This window comes from Xiphophorus hellerii, chromosome 18, assembly GCF_003331165.1.
Source record: "Xiphophorus hellerii strain 12219 chromosome 18, Xiphophorus_hellerii-4.1, whole genome shotgun sequence".
Classification (NCBI taxonomy): domain Eukaryota; kingdom Metazoa; phylum Chordata; class Actinopteri; order Cyprinodontiformes; family Poeciliidae; genus Xiphophorus; species Xiphophorus hellerii.
In genome coordinates this window covers 17,387,948-17,407,511 of record NC_045689.1, presented here as the reverse complement: position 1 = coordinate 17,407,511, position 19,564 = coordinate 17,387,948, and the positions used below count along the sequence as shown (strand labels likewise).

Below are 19,564 nucleotides of genomic sequence, written 5' to 3'. Positions count from 1 at the left end.
GAGGGTGCATGGGAGTTCGCCCAACCAGTCTACATGTGTTTTGTGGACTTGGAGAAGGCGTTCGACCGTGTCCCTCGGGGAGCCCTGTGGGGGGTTCTCCGGGAGTATGGGGTACCGGGCCCTTTGATACGGGCTGTCAGGTCCCTGTATGACCGGTGTCAGAGTCTGGTCCGCATTGCCGGCAGTAAGTCGGGCTCGTTTCCGGTGAGAGTTGGACTCCGCCAGGGCTGCCCTTTGTCACCGATTCTGTTCATTACTTTCATGGACAGAATTTCTAGGCGCAGCCAAGGTGTTGAGGGGATCCGATTTGGTGGCCTTAGGATCTCGTCTCTGCTTTTTGCAGACGATGTGGTCCTACTGGCCTCATCAGGTCATGATCTGCAGCTCTCGCTGGAGCGGTTCGCAGCCGAGTGTGAAGCGGCCGGGATGGGGATCATTGCCTCCAAATCCGAGGCCATGGTCTTGAGCCGGAAAAGGGTAGAGTGCCTTCTCCGGGTCAAGGGGGGTGTCCTGCCCCAGGTGGAGGAGTTCAAGTATCTTGGGATCTTGTTCACGAATGAGGGAAGAAGGGAGCGGGAGATCGACAGGCGGATTGGCGCAGCGTCTGCTGTCAAGCGGGCGCTGTACCGGTCCGTCGTGGTGAAGAGAGAGCTGAGCCAAAAAGCGAAGCTCTCGATTTACCGGTCGATCTACGTTCCCACCCTCATCTATGGTCATGAGCTTTGGGTCATGACCGAAAGAACGAGATCGCGGATACAAGCGGCCGAAATGGGTTTTCTCCGTAGGGTGGCTGGGCTCTCCCTTAGAGATAGGGTGAGAAGCTCAGTCATCCGGGAGGGACTCAGAGTAGAGCCGCTGCTCCTTCACATCGAGAGGAGCCAGTTGAGGTGGCTCGGGCATCTGGTCAGGATGCCTCCTGGACGCCTCCCTGGTGAGGTGTTCCGGGCACGTCCCACCGGGAGGAGGCCCCGGGGAAGACCCAGGACACGCTGGAGGGACTATGTCTCTCAGCTGGCCTGGGAACGCCTCGGGATTCCCCCGGAGGAGCTAGAAGAAGTGGCTGGGGAGAGGGAAGTCTGGGCCTCCCTTCTGAAGCTGCTACCCCCGCGACCCGACCTCGGATAAGCGGAAGAAGATGGATGGATGGATGGATGGATGGATGGATGGATGGATGGATGGATGGATGGATGGATGGATATATTTACTGCAGTATAGCAATATATTTTGTATTCTACTATGTTCCTATTTATGCTCTGTTTAATCCTCTAACTTCTGGAATGTGAGCATATGAGAACGTATACCCAAGAGTGTTAATTACTAACAAGTGGTGATGTGACTATGAAGAGCTAAAGATTGCACTGAATCATATCTTCATAATTCCATAAAAAACACACTGTTACTTAGGTAATTACAGGCTAGTAATACATACTTGCTAAAAATGACGTAGAGGTCAGACTGAGTTCACACTCACACAGGTTGAATTAAATGACTGCATGATAGATAACAACATGCTGATATGAGTATTCTGTTTTTTGATTCACCTGTTTTGTACGCTGCAGATTGTTATCTGACATTCTGTGACCTTGGGGTCTGCACATTCGGACTGTAAATCACACACCCACAATGACTTGCACATTGAGGAGAAGGAGTGGCAGTACCTTTCGACAACAATACGTCCTTTGGTTTATAAAGGATCTATTTCTCTTGAGCTAATCACCATTTTTCCTTGGATGCAAAGGAGAGGCAAGGTAAGTGCTGCATGGTTCATCTGTTACATTCACTGTAATCTACAGCAAGTAAATATTCCCCACAGTCCGCTTCACAGCTTTTGGTATGCAAATAATTGAGTATGTAAAAAAATAAAAATGCAATGCTTTACAGATTTGAATCAGTAACAAATAAATAAATTAATTAATTTAAAAAATAATTTTATATATATATATATATATATATATATATATATATATTCATCATTGTTCATTTGCAGTTTTCAATTTGCAAATTACATATTCTGTAAGAAACTGTGTGGACAAGGCCTGTATTAATAAAGATTGACAACCATTTCATGCCCAAATGATAAGACACTCTAAATTTTCTGCAGAAATAAACTTAAATAGTTTAAGTGTGTTGAGTTTGCGTGTCATCATAAACCCTGTGTTGAAAGTAGTAAGATGATCCACAGTGGGGAAGTTATTTTTAGGAGAGTAGCGCAAGCTACAAGAAGACTAGTAAGTTTGCACACTTGCTCTCTGTTAATCTGATTTCTATGTTGTTTTCTATGTGTAACCATGCATGTTAGTCAGAAATGTTTTGTGTTTTACACACAGCTGATTGGAAACAAACAGGGGCATGCACAATGTTTGGTTCTGTCACACGTTTTAATTTCTTCACAGCAGATTTAACTTAATGGTTATGAGCCTTGACAACATCTAAAGAAAAAATAATAGATGCATGCATGGGCAGAAAATTTTGAGAACTTGCTTTTATGAAATGAGATATCTGTAAAGGACTCAGAGGCAATGACATGGTTGCACTATGTAACATCTGTATATTTCTGTGTTTTTTTTGTGTTTGTTTTTTTGTGGGTGATTAGATGGGGAAAAAGCGATGGACCACTGCAGAAATCATCCTTACGATTCTGTTTATTCTGATGACCATATTGGCCATGACTATGATCGCTCTTTTTGTCACCAAAGAACCTGATGTCATTTCAGACGGTAAGTGAATTATACTAATAAAATAATAACAAGAATTATTAGAGATTTAAAGAAAAATAATTTAAAAAGTAAGGCTCTGGGGTCCAATCCCAGTCCGGGATGTTTCTGCATGGAGTTTGAGTGTTGCAAGCATAGCTTTTCCCCAGGTATTTCAGCTTCCTCACTATTCAAAGACCTGACTGTTAGGTTAATTGGTCTCTCTAAATTGTTCTTAGACATGAGTGTGTGCATGTATTCACTGCAAAAAGGGAATGGAGAGACAACTTAAAAATTATATTAATTTGCTACATGTAACTGAATTAAGTTTGTCAAACTTGTGTGTGCGTGTGTGGGTGGGTGGGTGTGTGTGTGGGTGTGGGGGGGTGTGTGTGTGCGTGTAGGGGTGGGCGTGTGGGGGTGTGTGTGTGTGAGTTTTTAAGTTTGCACACACAACACAGTGTCAACTTCTGAAGTAAATTCAGAGAGGAAAATAAAAAAAAAACACTCCAAGACATTCTTTTACAAAGTTGTCAGAAAGTAAATTTTTCAATAAATGTTTTGCCATCTGGGAAAATACCACTACATTTTAACATGGATCCCATTTCCTTCCACAATTTCTATTATGAAGGATGATGGTAGCGGTATGACACTTTGAGATGTTTTAAATCACCACAGCCTGGAAAACTACAAGAATTATTGATGGAACCAAAACATATTTACATTTACCTGCTTTTTTGTGTACTTGTTATTGACTTCACAGACACGCCAAATAGATTTATGCCTGAGTGTCCCAACATTCCTATGGCTGAAAGAGTCGACTGTTATCCTGATGCTGGAGCCTCAAAGGTACGAGTCAACGTCATCTCCAGTAATTCAATCTAACTGTGTTTTGCTTTTTTTCATTGCTTAGCATATAAAAATAACAGTTATTTTGATTACTACTACTACATTATGTTGCCAATTACCAAAATCTCAACACTAATCACATCACTGTAAATAGTAGCTCTAAAGACAATATTGGTTAAAGGTAATAACAGTCACATCATCTTGTTTGAACAGGCGGGATGTGAGCAGCGTGGTTGTTGCTGGAATCCTCTGGATGAGCGAAACGTTCCCTGGTGTTTCTTCCCAACCAACCATGGATACATAATGCACTCATTCCAAACCCCACAGCCTACTGGTAAAGCTATATTTTTCAGTTGTCACCTATGCTTTAAAGTGTAAAGCTCTGGTATTTACTTACCAATACAGGAGTTGTTTTTTTTCTAATCGCTCCTCATGCTCTCAGAATGTCTGCATTTCCTGCTATTTTCACTCACTCTGACCAAGGTGTGAGTTTTCAGTGAAAGTAAGACATAGATGGCATATCAGAAAACCTGATTGATTTCACTGCACGCAGGTTTTTACAATTTCTGCTGGATCTCTCTCCCGAAAGTAAGCTGAGTTATTGTGTAAAAGCAAAACAAAAGGAAACATTGGACCTTTTTATATTAAATCTAAACTATATTTTCAGTTGTTTTGTTTGTGATGTAAAATAACACTTCTTTGAAGGAAGAAATAAATTGTGTGACAAGGATAGAAAAACTGAAGAAAATAATGATGTCTTTGTGGTTAGACTAAAAAAGGAACAACATCCAACATATCTCTTTTTTACTTGGCAAGACTGAGAAATCCAAGGGAAGTAAAAATAGATAACAAATAAAATGAATATGGACAAATGTAAACCTTCATATCTAATCTTGAGCAAACTAAGCTAACATCAAAATACAATTCTTACACTTTCTTTTGTATGATAATAAAACAATAATTTTTCAAAAAAAATTTCAGCTTGGAGTACAAAATTTGTTAATTAGCAGTTATAAATTTCATTAACCAGATAATGTCAGAACAATTAGGTTTACTTTTGACATTTTTGTAAACTAAAAGTTACTTTTGTGATATTTTTTTTCATGGTCAGAGTTCCTTGGTTCCTAAACAGTGAAATTATTTGTGCCTGTGTCCGGTCACCTGTCAACTTTTGACTCACCGGAATATAAATCACTGTTGTTGTGCTTCCCAACAATCTACCTGGCCTTCAACCAAGAGACATGATACAGCACGGAAGATTAGCTGGTGATATCATGGGCTGTTTAGATTGCTCCTTCTCTGCTACCCAGTCCAACAATTTCCTTAGAAGCAAAATGATTTATTTGAGTGAACATGTACGTGTAGGCATGTTTAAGCTGAATTGCTTCAGCCTACACCTTTTATATCTACACAACCCTTAAGGAATTATTTTTACTTGACTTTGTTTTGCATTTCTTTAATTTGTAGTTTGAGAGTTGATTGACTGTAGCAACTACCAGTTGTGTGTCTGAATGTTTTGGATTGAATAAACTAAACTACAACCAAAATTTCAAAATTATTTTAACTAGACCGCATTTAACTTTGTGGTAGTAGTGGACAAAAAATGTTTCTTAATATGAAGCAATTTCAGTAAACTAAGTGTATTTGCTAGTAAAATAAAAAGTAAAGGAAAGTAAAATTGCTTTATTGGGTTTTCTTCTGCAGTGTTTTTTGGGGAAATGAAGAGAATGGATTCTCCATCCTTGTTTGGTGGAGACATACAGGACCTGATACTGCATGCAGAGATGCAGACAAACAATCGACTTCATTTTAAGGTGATTGCTAGCAGACTCTCTCTCTCTCTCTGTCTCTCGCCACTGGAATGCTAAACAAACAGAGGTATATATCGCAATGTGCGAAAATGACCAGGAAATAGGACACCGCTTGATTGCCTGTTCCTTTTGCCTTAGATCTATGATGCCAAAAGCCAGAGATTCGAGGTCCCTCATGAGCACATCCCTACAGTCACAAACAGCGCCTCCAGCCCTATCAGCGACACACTCGAGATCAGAAACAACCCCTTCGGCCTGATTGTGCGCAGAAAGGAGAACAAGAAAGTCCTGTGAGTGTTGCCACGAGGGTCTTCTACAACTTGTCTTGGGTGGTAAAATTAAATCTTACACACTAAATAGATAAAAGCATGTATACACATTAGATATGAAGAATACAAAGGGGAAGTTTTAAATCTATGTTCAGGATAGACAATGTAGTTTTAACTGTGAAGATACATAATGTGTCATAGCACTTGTAATCTATGAGACAAGATGAGTTGCTGAATATTTGATTAAGTGACTCACTTAATAAGTATCCCTCAACCTGAAAGTTGCCAAACAAAATTGTCATTGATTTTGGGATTCTCATTTGCTTTAATTATGTCTGAAATCTTTTAAAGTGAGCTGTTTTGCTCATCATCTTGTTTGCGTTTGTCATGCGTTGTTACCTTACCATAATTTGGTTCAGGCTCAGGTAAAACTTGATTGGTCAACGTTGACATCTCAATAGTCAACTGGATCTTGGAAATGTGTGCACTAGAACACAATGCCATTGGAAATCAAAAACAGCTTGATAGTATAGGTGTGTTTTTGAGAATTACAATAAACATAAGCCAATAAATAATAATAAGAACAATAAGAAGAATAAATGATCAACAATAACTTCTTGAAATGAGTTCCAATTGGCCTTCATGTGCAGATCTTTTGTCTCTCATGAACAGCATTTGCTTAATTTAGATTATTTGAATGGTTTTCCTGTCTCAGAGGGATAATGAAAGCTTAATCTTACATTATTCTTAAAACAAAGGACCATGGAATTTTAATCCATTTAATAACACATTCATTCAATTTTTAATATGATATATTATTATGGGTTGATACTGATAAAGAGAAAGCATTAAAGTTGGCGCTCTGGGGATTGCTGGTGTGTTAATATAGGAATTACGGATGACTAAGCGTCTTTCTCATATGCATTTGTTATAGAATAAAGAAAAGCAATGAACGGGCAAAGGCTGTCAAATATATTTACCCATAGAATGCCCTGAAGTCTGAAAGACTTCAAAACTGGTAACATGTCAAATGTTGGGAACAAGCTTTCTAAGAACCCTCCTCCCCACCCCTACACACACACACACACACTCATTTTCCAATATAATCCCTGCATCTCATCATGCAAATGTGGCCATGTGTGTATTGATATGCCAGAGAACATGTGAAATAAACAGTGAGCTCCACAATTGAGCATGACTTCTATAGAATACTTTATGGCCTTGAAAGAATGCAGTTCACTTTGGCTTTTTTATGTTTATGTGTTGCACTGTGTGCCAAAGGATACCAGCAACAATTAATGCAGCTGCTTTGCAATTAAATTTATGTTTCCAGCAGCATGGTAACCCATAATTATAACATAAGTGTGAGACCTCACCATCTAACCCTGTGTTTCCATTTTAAATATCTATGCAGAGGTAGACATGGGTGATAAACCTCAACTCCAAGGGTATCAATCCATTCAGAATGACACAAGCTCTCAAAGCAAAGTTATCTATCAATTTCACCTCTTTTGACTTTTCCTTTGCATATTTACATGTCCTGCTATTGAGAGTTTGCCCCAAGTACTTTGGACTGTAAGAAAATATGTCTGCACATCAGAAATGAATATCAACGTTTAAGTGGCTAATTACTTCACAGATTCTAGTTTGTCCAAAAGTTAAAATGCTGTTATGTTTTTTGTGACTAGATTTCTTCATCTTTTGTTAAAATCTAAAATAGCCTATATATACATTTGACAGCAAATAGAAAAATGTAGATATAGACTATTTGTGTTTATTCACTTTTGCATGGCTATCTCAGGGAGGCCTGTCCTTATCCTTACCATATCTTTACTTGCAGAATTAACCTAGATGTAGAAGCTGAAAGTCAACTTTAGTTGGGGTGTTTGTTGTTACCACATTTTTTTGCTATTGTATTCAGCAATGTTGCCTGAATATAAATTTCTCTCAGGATTTTTTTTTTTAATTTGTTAATGTTTTTGTGCTTCCTAAAAACAAAACAAACAAACAAACAAGAAGACACTGTCTTGGAAAAATACTGGAAATAAAAATATGTAATACACTATGTATTTTAAAACATATCCATACTATTGCTACATATTTTTCAGCCTAACAAGTGAGTAAAGAGTCATCCTGAGGTCACGTCGCAACCTTTGCTTTAGCACTAAGCAGTATAGTTCCCTATCAGTGCATTTCACAACCCTTCCTCCACCTTGAGCCAGGAGACATGATATCACTCTTGTGATTTGCTACTGAATTTTAATTTTGTTGTAACTTTAGCTGTTTTTTTCTATTAGTGGTTCTACATTATGACTAATCCACATTGTATCCAAGCAAATAGGCATTTTTCAAGTGATCGGTTTCTCAAAAAACAAACTGTTTTTTTTTTTTTCAAATTGACTTTTTCATCTCAATGTACAGCAGATAAGGAGATCTTTAGTTAGCATTTCTGGATTCTCTTTGCACAAATCTGAGGTGATATCCTGACAATGTTGACATATAAACACATTATCAGACATATATCTAAGAAATTAGGGTTAAATATTTACTTTACTATTTACATGCGGCCAATAAAAGCTGATTGTGTTTTCTAATTGCACCAGCAACAGGTAAATAACTTCTAAGTATTGATTGTGCATGCAGGGTAGTCGTGATTCTGCTCTTCTGCCTGTGTGGCTGCCACGTAGGTGTTCTATTGTCATAATGAAAGCTTCTTGTAAAAATATATTTCTATTTACAGGGACATTAATGCACTGACTGTGCTTTATATAACCAATCTTGATAACAAACACTCTTAATTTCTACCATATGTTTATGATGATTATTCATTGACAAAGTATATTCATTGCATCCACAACTTGGGTTTTGACAGCTGTTTGCAATTGCAGTATTTCAATTATCCGTGCACGTCTGGTGTTGAAGAAATGCTGCCCAGAGGGCTTATTAGAGCTTCATGAGATGACCTGCTTTTTTTCTCTTTGCAATAACCTCTTCACAATTCCTTGTCTTATTTCTCCTCTCTCCACTGCATCTTACTCTTGTTTTCTTTCTCACATTTTCTCTCTTCTCACCAATCTGTTTTTTTCACATCAAAATCTTGTCTCTCACATCTGTGTCTTTTTTTATCTGAACACATTCAGGTTTGACACCACAATGGCTCCACTTGTTTTTGCGGACCAGTACCTACAGCTGTCTGCTAAGCTCCCATCTCACAACATCTATGGCCTGGGTGAGCATGTGCATCAAAGATATCGCCATGACACAAACTGGAGAACTTGGCCCATTTTCACCAGAGATGGATTCCCTAATGGGGTAAGAACTTGCACACACAAGTCACACCACTGTTGATGTACTGTAGATGCAGCATGTAAAACAAGACTCTTCAATACCAGTTAACTCTGATGTAGACATGCATTTGTGCACACATGCAACCTTCTATGTGTTTGCATTCTGCCCCCTCAAAGAGCTTTTAATTGAATGTTTTATGATCTAATTGGACAGCATAGTCACCCCTCTTCAGTTGCAGTGAGCCCCCCACATCCCTCCTGCAATTCACAGCTCTTTCCCACATTGCTTCATCCTTCATTCTTTTCTCCCTGCAGGGAACACACAACCTCTATGGACACTATCCCTTCTTCCTCTGTCTGGAAGATGAGAGTGGAAAGTCATTTGGGGTCTTTCTGCTCAACAGCAATGCCATGGGTAAAGATAAACACTGACACGTGCACACGCAATACACACGTTTCTATGTTTCACTCTCCTCAGGAATGTTCACGGCAACCAAAGACTACAGTGTGAAAAGGCAGCAGCATGTTTAAGAGCAAAGTCTATGCCCTCCCTCAGTTGTAATGTGCACAATAAAACATAGGCATGAAGAGCTATGCATGATTTTAAAATTTCACCAAAAATCTTTTTTTAGAAAGATTACACCTTTAATTTGAGTACATTTATAATGCCAGGAAAATTCTTGTTTTTAATACTGGTGCCACACCTACTTGCATAAAATGAAATGGAGGATTATTTCTCCTACCAAATATATTTAAAATTAATATTTAAAATGGGAAAAAAAGGAGCATATTCCATTTAGCTGTAGGGAAGATGTGCATAAATCTTCAAAAGCCAGGCTGTTTGAAAAGAGTTTTTGGCCTAAGCTTGCCCACTTATACAGTGAGCAATAATTAAAAGATTTACAGCGTCTGGAACTGTGAGAAACAAGGACGAAGGAGGCGACACGGTTATCTTGAGGAAGAGATTATAAAAAATAACCTACAATACTCACGGTTAAAAAACTGTTGTGTGACATTAAGCTACTGCAAAAAGAAAAACTTAATGGGAAGGTTTTTTTTAAATTTCTTTTCACATAGTTAGTAATGGTCCCAAGAAATATTGAGGGTGCTATAGAAAATTACAAAGCAAACAGTAAAGAGAAAGGGATTGGATACACTCCTATAGCATAAAACAGGAAAAGCAAATTTCAGAAATGACTCCACACATGGCAGTAATTTATACCTCACCCAAGTCACCCGAAAAGAGCTTCTGCTGACTCATTCAAGCAGCTGTGCAAAGAGAATAACTCATTGCTGAAGTAGATTGAAAACACCAACAAAAAAGTCCACTGTCATGTTTAACCATCTTTTGTTTATTCTATAATACAATAAAAAGGTTAATTTTTTTTCACAATAAATGATGCATTGTTAAGACAGGAGTGCGATTAACAAAAACAATGACAAGGGCAGCCTGGAGAGCAATTGACATTAATAATTTTTTTCTTTTTTAAGAGGTGACTTTGCAGCCTGCCCCAGCAGTGACCTACAGGACCATCGGAGGAGTCCTTGACTTCTACATTTTGTTTGGCGACACACCAGAAGATGTGGTGCATGAATTCCTAGAGGTAATATATTTGTTTCATGAATACATGGACACCTAATTTATTTTAAGTACTGTAAAAGCTTTCCAGCTGTATGATAATGTATGATCCTCCTCTCCAGCTCACTGGGATGCCTGTCATTCCTGCCTATTGGTCCCTGGGCTTCCAGCTTTCACGGTGGAACTACGGGAGCCTCGATGAAGTCAAGACCACAGTGGAGAGGAATCGTGCCATTGACCTTCCATATGTAAGATCTAGTTTTCTTTCAACTTATGCTTGTTTTTTTCTTTTCACTTTTTAAGTTTACTTCATTATCTCCTTACAAAATGTTCTTCTCGTCTATTTAAAACTGATAAAAGCTTACAGAGCTAGGATTGCTTCCTATTACTCTCATATCTTGATATGGAAAGTAATAGAAAGCATTTACTACCAAAGTTTTTATCTACAACAATGTGTTTTATACCTAATGCTTGCACAAGTTTGGCATGTTGTCAACGCTGTTTAAATTTCAACCTGTTTGTAGCACTTTTATGGTCCCATTGTGAGTAAATGATAAACCGTCTGTCAAGTAAGCAGAGGTGTAAAATTTTGATAACAATACCACTTAAGATGAAAACATGACAACTGTTTTATTGCTAAAAGAATAACTTTTTATTTCAATTGAAAACTGTGTCAAAATCTGCATATTGATTTTGACACACAAAATCAATATACAGAGAAAAACAGTTGTTTAAAACATTATGTGAACCAGGAAGAAGCAGTGGCAAAGTCTGGTACACAAAAGAGGAGCTTCTTTAACTATTACCACTGCTTTATAGCTTCCAGGAAGGGAAATGGAAGCAGCTGATAACTCACCTTGTAAACCTGTTTTTGAATTTGAACCCCTGTGTGCTTCCAGAGGCAAGAGACTCAAACCTCTACACTGTCTGTAAGAACGCGATATGAAGGTTGGAGCAAGAGTTCGATAGACACCCTGAGTGATAGGGGTGGCCTTTAGCTTAGATTGGGTAATCCAGCTCTCTGTCAAATAATGGAGAGTCTGCTGGCCTGTACAGGTTCAGTCCAGGAAGCACGATTCTTTTTAAGCATCAACGAATGTTAGCACTGATCAAAGATCAATCGACCAGATTCCTTTTATTATCTCATTCATCTTCAACAGAATGTTAAAAATACTCCAGTACTGCATTACATAAATACCAGTTCTGGTTGACATTTTCTTGGAAATGAACCTCACTACTTATCTTTGTGGAGCATATGACAGTGAGACTACTGTCAGATGATCTTTTCAGAGAGAAAACTGATATTCAGCATAAATTTTTAGCCCTAATTATTCAATCAAAATTTAATAAGATTGTGAATACCACCTTAACATATTTAACTGTATCACAACAAGGCAATAAATGTACAAATCAAGGACTAGACTTGAGTTATGTCTTATCAAAAAGAAAATACACCTACAATCTCTATAATATTTTTTAGCAACCAGTTGGACATGTCAGACTGCTGTATTACACATGAATATATTTAATAACATCACAAAAAACCCCACATATAATAGTCTAATTGTTTTTTCTGGAGGTGAATACCGTCAAAAAAAAAAACATGGCAGAGACTCTCATAACTTAACTGACAAATGTTATACAAGATACATAAGATATAAAGTTCTTACAAAAGATTGTAGAATGATTATTTTTTGTGTCTTAACATGTGATTTAAAAATGAAGAGAAATACATGTTTAGAAATTTATTAAAATTTACCAAATAACAGCAAACACTGGAAACAAGTAGCCATATAATAAAATTACTCTGAGATAACGTTCTTATAGATGCAGAAAAAAAATAGACATATTATAGGCAACTTATCTGATCTACTTTATTCTTGACAGGACGTTCAATACACAGACATAGACTACATGGAAGATAAGAAAGATTTCACCTATGACAAAGTGAACTTCTCAGAGCTTCCTGGGTTTGCTGACTACCTCCATGAGAAGGGGCAGAAGTACATCCTCATCCTGGTAAGAACTCTCATTTCTCACAAAACAATGACAGACGCAGTAATACATCCAACAATATAAACTTATCAAACTGCGTTATGTACTGTTTTTTCCAATCAACACCAATGTGACAATTGATTCACCCACCCATGTTGTAATGTAAATCAATCATTGTGGCTTTTAGTTGATATAACAATTATGTTTACTGATGTAAAAATAAAATATTGTCACATTCTTCTAAAAAGGTGTTTCCTTTCCCCAGGACCCTGCAGTAGCCACCAGCAAAAGGGTGGGGGGTGCTCCATATGAGGCGTATGACCGTGGGACTGAAAAGAGTGCTTGGGTCTTTGAATCAGATGGAAAAACTCCACTTGTAGGAGAGGTAAGCTGTTTATTGGTACCGATTATCGAGTGCAGATGTTGAAATAAGACCAAGAAATATCACCTACATTTTCCAAAACTTTATAGAAATCCTGTAAAATGTTCTGCAGTTCATGAACCACTTAAATTCTTTCTGTTCACATTTATCCTATAAGATATACCCTGCTACATGTGCTTGTGCTATTATTTTACTGTCTCCATCATACCAGAAGAAATTTCTGTACAGACATTCAAACCTACAAAAGGCTATTTTTGATCATTTTTTCCACATTGAACACATGTGAAAACTCTCCTGCAGAGTACTGAGGTGGGGAGCAAAGGTATGTTGCTCCCATGCTTTTATATTGTTGCCTTTGATTATACACATGATTAGACTTAGTCCCAAAACTAATTGCCTTTTCATGCTGTTTATGAACAGGTCAAACATATGCATTGATTCTGCATTAGTGTTTAGTCTTAAAATGTTCTGAGTCACTGCATGACAGATTGGGTGTTCAGATGTGTGCATATGTGAGATAGGGAGAAAAATGTCTGGAGTTCATCTGTGTACCCATTTTTAAATGGAAAGCTATATTAGGTCGTCTGCACATGCAGACTGCACATGTGAATATGACTGATTGTAGTTATTTTTATATGGCAGAATGTGCTTTTGTTCTAAGGATGAGCTGGCTTTTTCCAAAACATTTGCTGTTTCTACACCAGTTAAAAAGTGATACATCCAGAAGCATCCTGGATGCACCCTTTTTTTGCAACTCCTGTCCCATTATCTCCCAAACCATACACACCTTGCCAGCTTCATACTGGCAGCACATCCAGCCTCAACTCGTCTGTAGTTGTTATAACTCCAAAGTCTATGCAAAAATGCAAAAACACACAATAACAACAAATTGATCAATTGGAACCAATAATTTTGATTCAGAAACTTCATAACTTATGTATCGTCTCTACAAAGTTTATGAATTGATGCAACAGTAAAAATATTTAACCCAGACCTGTTTTGTTGCTTTTGGAGTGACGAGTTAGAATTGAAAGTAGAATAAATGTCAGATTTAAGTTTGAAATACTTTACATATTTATTTTTCATTTGTTCCCTTACTTGCATGTTGAGCCAAGCCATTGAGCACCCTTCTGTATTCACCAGGTGTTTTAAAACCTTTCCTTCTATTTTTATTTTCACTGCTCTATAATTTAAGATAATTTATTGCTTTTTGGGGACGTTGTTACATTATTGAGGATCAACTGCACCAACCCAACACTTTACCATAGATAAAAGGATGAAAACAGATTGTCGGAGTATGAATTTACCCCCCCCCCCAAAAAAAAAAAACCCCTGATATGGCAGTGATATGTTTTCATCTTGAGAAATCCTTTGGACTGAGATTTGTAGTGGAAGAGCGCTAAACATATACAACTGATTAAATAATTCCTCCATTATAAGTGAATCCTGTAAATATGATCTCATATGAATTGATTACTTGAAAAATTGCTTTTTTAGTTTTGTTACATATGTCTCGGTGTTTGTGTAGCAGTGTTTGTATTTTTCTCCAGCTGAAGAAGTTAAAAATATACTAAACAAAGCAACTGGAAGTGAACAGAAAGTATAGGTAACATGAAAAAAAGAAGATTAGTCACAGTTAATGGATCAGAAGGGGCTGTAGATAATAGATCAGAATGTACACAGAGGCAGACTGTCTGTCTTACTGAGCAACTGACAAGACAATTGCACAAGAATCAATCTACAATGAGACATGAAAGACAAAGCAACAGTTTATCAGGCACCTGGAACAAGAGGACAGACAAGGTGGAAGCAGGAGAATTACTTTAAGAGAGAAGCTTGTGAAAGGGACTTTGAACCATCCAAAAGAAAAAAAAAAAAGTCAAAATCCAAAATGGTAAAAGAGGAACATAAAAACTACAAAAGGCAGCAAGAGGTATGTGATGACAAATGTCAGCTGATTTGTTTAAAGCATTTGCTCTGTTGAAGCCATCAGCAGGGATGTGTAGATGACAAAATCCTGGAGTAAGAGAACAAATGACTCATAAAAGAAAGATGGCATCCGCAACGGTCTATCAATAAGCTCTGACCTTGCCGTTCTTTCCACGTGCCAAAAGCATTGCCCATAAATCTGTGTGCGTGCACGTGAGTGTACATAAGCATAATTCATACGCTCGCTACAAACTGGGCTGTGAAGTTATTGCCAGCAGAAGTAAAGGTAAAAGATAGCCGGAATTGAGCAACCTTGAGATTTTATATCCACAGCAGGGTTTACACACAGAAACTGCTTACACACCCACACACACAAGGAAAATTTCTCCCGCTCTCTGTGTGGATTAATCATTTTTCTCAATACATGTCATTAAGGGTGACTTCTAACACACAGTCACGTCGCAAGATTTCTATTGCATTATCGATTTCTTCTCTTCTCTGTTCTCTTCCTCAACTCATTCGACTCTTTATCCCCTTTCTCCTTTTTCACCTTTCCCTCATCAATCCCACCCTTTCTCTTAGTTCATCTATACTTTCCTCTCTTTCCTATTCACATGTCTCAGAGCTGTTTCTCCAACACCCTCACAGGCACAGTTTGTTTTTTTTTGCATAACTTCAATGAATCTCACTTATACATATTTTCAGGAGTATGTGGTTACAGATATAATACACACTCAAACATATTTGAATAATAGAATATAAAGGTATTGTTACAATTGGAGAAAACAAAGAATGGAGCTTGCAAAGTGAATACCAAAAAAATTTTTCCACAGCGTTGTCTGCAACAACACTAAAGTGTAATGGCAGAAACAAATGGTTTTCATGCGTGTATCTTCTTTGTAGGTTTGGCCAGGGGAGACGGTATTTCCGGACTACACCAGTCCAAATTGCATTGAATGGTGGATAGATGAGTATGTGCGGTTCTCCAAGGAGGTCAAACATGATGCCCTCTGGATTGTAAGTGGATTTTCAGACACATAAGATAGTCCTGGTAATTAGCTGAAATTCCGAACATCCTGACATTGTTCAGCAGCCAATTACAAATATTCAGCAAGGGACATCTTGTTTGAAGTTCTAAAATATTTTGTGGCAATTGCTGTTCTGTGCGTTGAGTATCACTACATAGAACAAAGGTGAAGATAAAACCAGACCGGAATCTGTACCATCAATGATTTCTTAGTTGAAATTGTGGTTGGGACTTTCATTACTCAGACATTTTTGTTACAAAACACACATTCAGTTTCAAATTTCCCTGAAATCCTGTGGTATATCCACGTCTCTTGACCACTAAGGTAAATAATCATGGATCCACAAACCAGCCGGGAAAAAAACAAACAAAAGATAGGTCTTTATTAGAGTCATCACGTTGACGTCACATCTTTATTTTTCATTCAGGATATGAATGAAGTGTCTAACTTCTTGAAAGGATCAAATAAAGGCTGTGCTGACAACAGCCTCAACTACCCTCCCTACACTCCAAGTAAGACTTTCAATTTTAATAATCAAAAATAAAATCTCTTCTAATTCAAGTATTTGTGATATTTAGATGAATATCTTTCTGAATAATGAATATCTGAATAATGAATATCTTTCAGATACATTTATTTCTTCAATTGATGTATTGGCTTCAAATTATATTTAAATATAACATTGTAGCAATGTTTAGTGTAATGGATTGTACCACTTTTGCTCTTACATGTGTGTCTACTTTTGATATGCAAATAAAAAACAATGGGTCCCAAATAAAGCATGACAGTAAAGACATGAATGCACTTCTGTTTCTTTATCAATCACTTCCCTCTTTCTTAGTTTCTCCATGTCTTCTTATTGTTTAGAATGTAATTACCATTGTGTCAAGATCTTCCTCTTACTTTGTTTTTCCTTTCCTTTCCCACAGAGATTCTGGATGAGGTGATGTACAGTAAGACTCTCTGCATGGATGCCAAGCAGGTGTGGGGGAACCACTATGATGTCCACAGTTTGTACGGCTACTCTATGGTGCTGGCCACTGAAAAGTAAGTGCAAGTGCATCTATATTCAGTAGCAAGTATGTTGAATGAAAACAAACCCACTGCCTTGCATTTATATATATAAATATATATATATTACAAAGTGAAAAATGGAACGTGAAACTCCACAAAATATAACAAAGGACCGTTAAAATCAGATGGTATTGTGCCTTGACTGAAAAAGAAAATCAAAGAACTGGTATTTTAAAGTTTTGTCAGTTCATTGCACTGAGGTGACTTATGCCCTGCTCCAAATCGCAGGAAATGATTCCTGTAGAAAATTGTAAGTCAGATACCATGTGCAGAATTATGTTTTAATGAGCCCAGCTCCCAGGGTGCCTTAAATTTCTCATCTGGGTTTTGGCACTAGAAGTGTGTAATGACCCATTATGTTTGCAAACCTACAAAGAGACATCACGGTGAGTATAGGGCATAATCATTGGAACATGGAAATTCATACGGATCATGGATATCTGCCAAAAGACAGCACAAATGCAGGTTTTATAACAAATAATTGCCCTTTAATGCTGAAAAAAATCCTCTTAACATGCACTTAATTCTATATGTATCATGTGGGTTGTAGGCAGATAAATTTCTTAAAAATAGATGTGTTAAACATTATAGTCATAATAATCTGGTGTCTCTGTGGTATCCCGAACTTGCAGATATCAAATCACATGTCAAATTTGTCTACAATTAAAAACAAACCAAGCAAACCAGGAGACAAATCTTTAACAAACCATCTGAGATTAGTCAGAGTGCTGTTTTTTATTACTGTTTTATAAAATAGGCTGTAAAACTTTGAGTTTTTGACATGGCCAATAAAATTCATACTGTTGCTTTAAACAACGCTAAACAAAATAAAACGTCTGAACTGTAATAAGTAACGTCTGTGCAAATTAACATACAGTTAAAATTATATATAAACATATATATTTTCTTTTTTTCTGAAACTAAAATACATAAAAAAGTTTTGGCCAAACATATGGCCTAGTAGAAACTCATATCCTATCTTAAAGTCTCCTTAAAGAAACTATTTGACTTAAGAATCTCATCATCAATGTTCCCAACATGTTTTAGTTGGAGTTTTTTAATTATCTGAGTTTGACCAAAATGAGTTAGATTAGGTGTTTATAAGAAGGTTTGTAAAGATTTTTCTCAGCTTAACTTTACACAGTCTCATTGAAGTTTGAATTTTAAATATTAATTTTATGTTAAGGCTTTTATTTAGGTCAAAACTGTTTGCATTCATTTATAAAATAATAAAATAGAAAATGTCAACAATACAGAAATAATACTGCAGGAAGTTTAGTTTTTATAAATTTTAATAAGATATTGTCATACACTTCACGCCAGACGGTGGAGGTAATGCACCAATTCTTCAAAGAAGAATTGTCACGGACGTCACCACGTTGTTTACGCTGCAATGCATTCTGGGTAAATGACATATGCTTGGCCCGATTGCGCTAGCTTCGTCCAGCCAAAACAGGGTTGAGTGGCATCGTTAAGCATTTTCCATTTGAACCGGAGAGAGTTGAAACTGATGGGAATGTAGAAATCACAAGGAATGAAGATGAGGAGGACCAAACAGAGGAAGAATACAGAGTTGGCAGAAGAAACTGGTGTTTGTGCTGTGGCTGCTGCCACCTTCAGCTTCATTGAATGACACGACTGACGGTGCGATAAGTAGTTCTATAGCTTTGTGTCCAGTCCGGTAACAGCTGTTTAGAGTCCGGTCTTCTGTCCGTGGTTTAGGCGTTTTTGTGGATAAAAACTGTCGACATGCATTTGGTTTTAGCTTGTGAAGGTAGGTAGCTGTTAAAGCCTTCATCAGTTTTGCTCGTACACATGACTCAAAGTTTGCTGGAGAGAAATGTTGAGGGCACAAATGTAGTTCCTGTGGAAGTTGTGTTTGGCTCTTTCCCACTGCACTCTTTTTTTTTTTTATTTGGCAAATTATCCAGACTAACCTCACTGTTATTTTTAAATAACAACCAACAGTAGTGCAGTGTGTGGCACTGTCTAAAATTACACCAGTCAAACACAATATTATAAAAACCAACTCAGGTAAAGTTAGCCTTCCTGTGTTTACTTTGTAAATTACAGTACTGAACAGACCGGCCGCGTCATCAACCCAGCATACATTGAACAGGTGAATAAATGGTGACTTCTATACTGAAAAATATAACAAAAGTGCAATAAAAAGCTTACGTTATATATTTAATATATTATTATGTACATATAACCGTGATAAACCTGCAGGATGTGTTATCATTTCCTCTCACTTTGAGCAGTGTACTGTTCACAATAAAAGGCAGCAGAACTGTGTGCTCAGTGAACGCACTAGGACTACATGTGCTCACCCACACTCACACAAACCAAACACAAACCCACCTGAGACTCAGAAATATAATCCCACAGAAGACAATTTGCTGAATCACTACTTTTGGATTAACGTTGACTCATAATTCATTTGTCTATTTTTTATTCTCTTCCTGTTTTTCTCCCTCCTTCTAATTAAAATGTAATATTGGCAGGAGACACATTTTGTAAACATCAGCAAGACTTTGTATTGTCATGGAGATCAATGCAGCTTCGATTTCTCCCAAGCTTAGCAATAACATAGAGCCAGGAAAGGCAAAAAAAGTACTACAAAACTGTGTGTCTGTGTATTTTATTCTGCAAACACTGATGTTTGTGT

The 19,564-nt window shown here is 37.4% G+C and overlaps 1 protein-coding gene across 1 annotated transcript in view; it reads left to right on the top strand.

The window, feature by feature from the left end:
• Positions 1 to 1,647: 1,647 nt before the first annotated feature.
• The window catches only part of si (sucrase-isomaltase), a 58,296-nt gene continuing 40,379 nt past the window's right edge, over positions 1,648 to 19,564 (top strand). Inside the window, exons 1-15 of the mRNA XM_032546111.1 lie at positions 1,648 to 1,748; positions 2,594 to 2,717; positions 3,457 to 3,542; positions 3,756 to 3,876; positions 5,247 to 5,356; positions 5,492 to 5,643; positions 8,763 to 8,934; positions 9,225 to 9,324; positions 10,401 to 10,513; positions 10,611 to 10,736; positions 12,376 to 12,507; positions 12,749 to 12,868; positions 15,698 to 15,811; positions 16,250 to 16,334; positions 16,752 to 16,869. Coding sequence (XP_032402002.1) covers positions 1,731 to 1,748; positions 2,594 to 2,717; positions 3,457 to 3,542; positions 3,756 to 3,876; positions 5,247 to 5,356; positions 5,492 to 5,643; positions 8,763 to 8,934; positions 9,225 to 9,324; positions 10,401 to 10,513; positions 10,611 to 10,736; positions 12,376 to 12,507; positions 12,749 to 12,868; positions 15,698 to 15,811; positions 16,250 to 16,334; positions 16,752 to 16,869 — 1,691 coding nt within the window. The 5' untranslated portion in view covers positions 1,648 to 1,730. The remainder of the gene's footprint in view (positions 1,749 to 2,593; positions 2,718 to 3,456; positions 3,543 to 3,755; positions 3,877 to 5,246; positions 5,357 to 5,491; positions 5,644 to 8,762; positions 8,935 to 9,224; positions 9,325 to 10,400; positions 10,514 to 10,610; positions 10,737 to 12,375; positions 12,508 to 12,748; positions 12,869 to 15,697; positions 15,812 to 16,249; positions 16,335 to 16,751; positions 16,870 to 19,564) is intronic.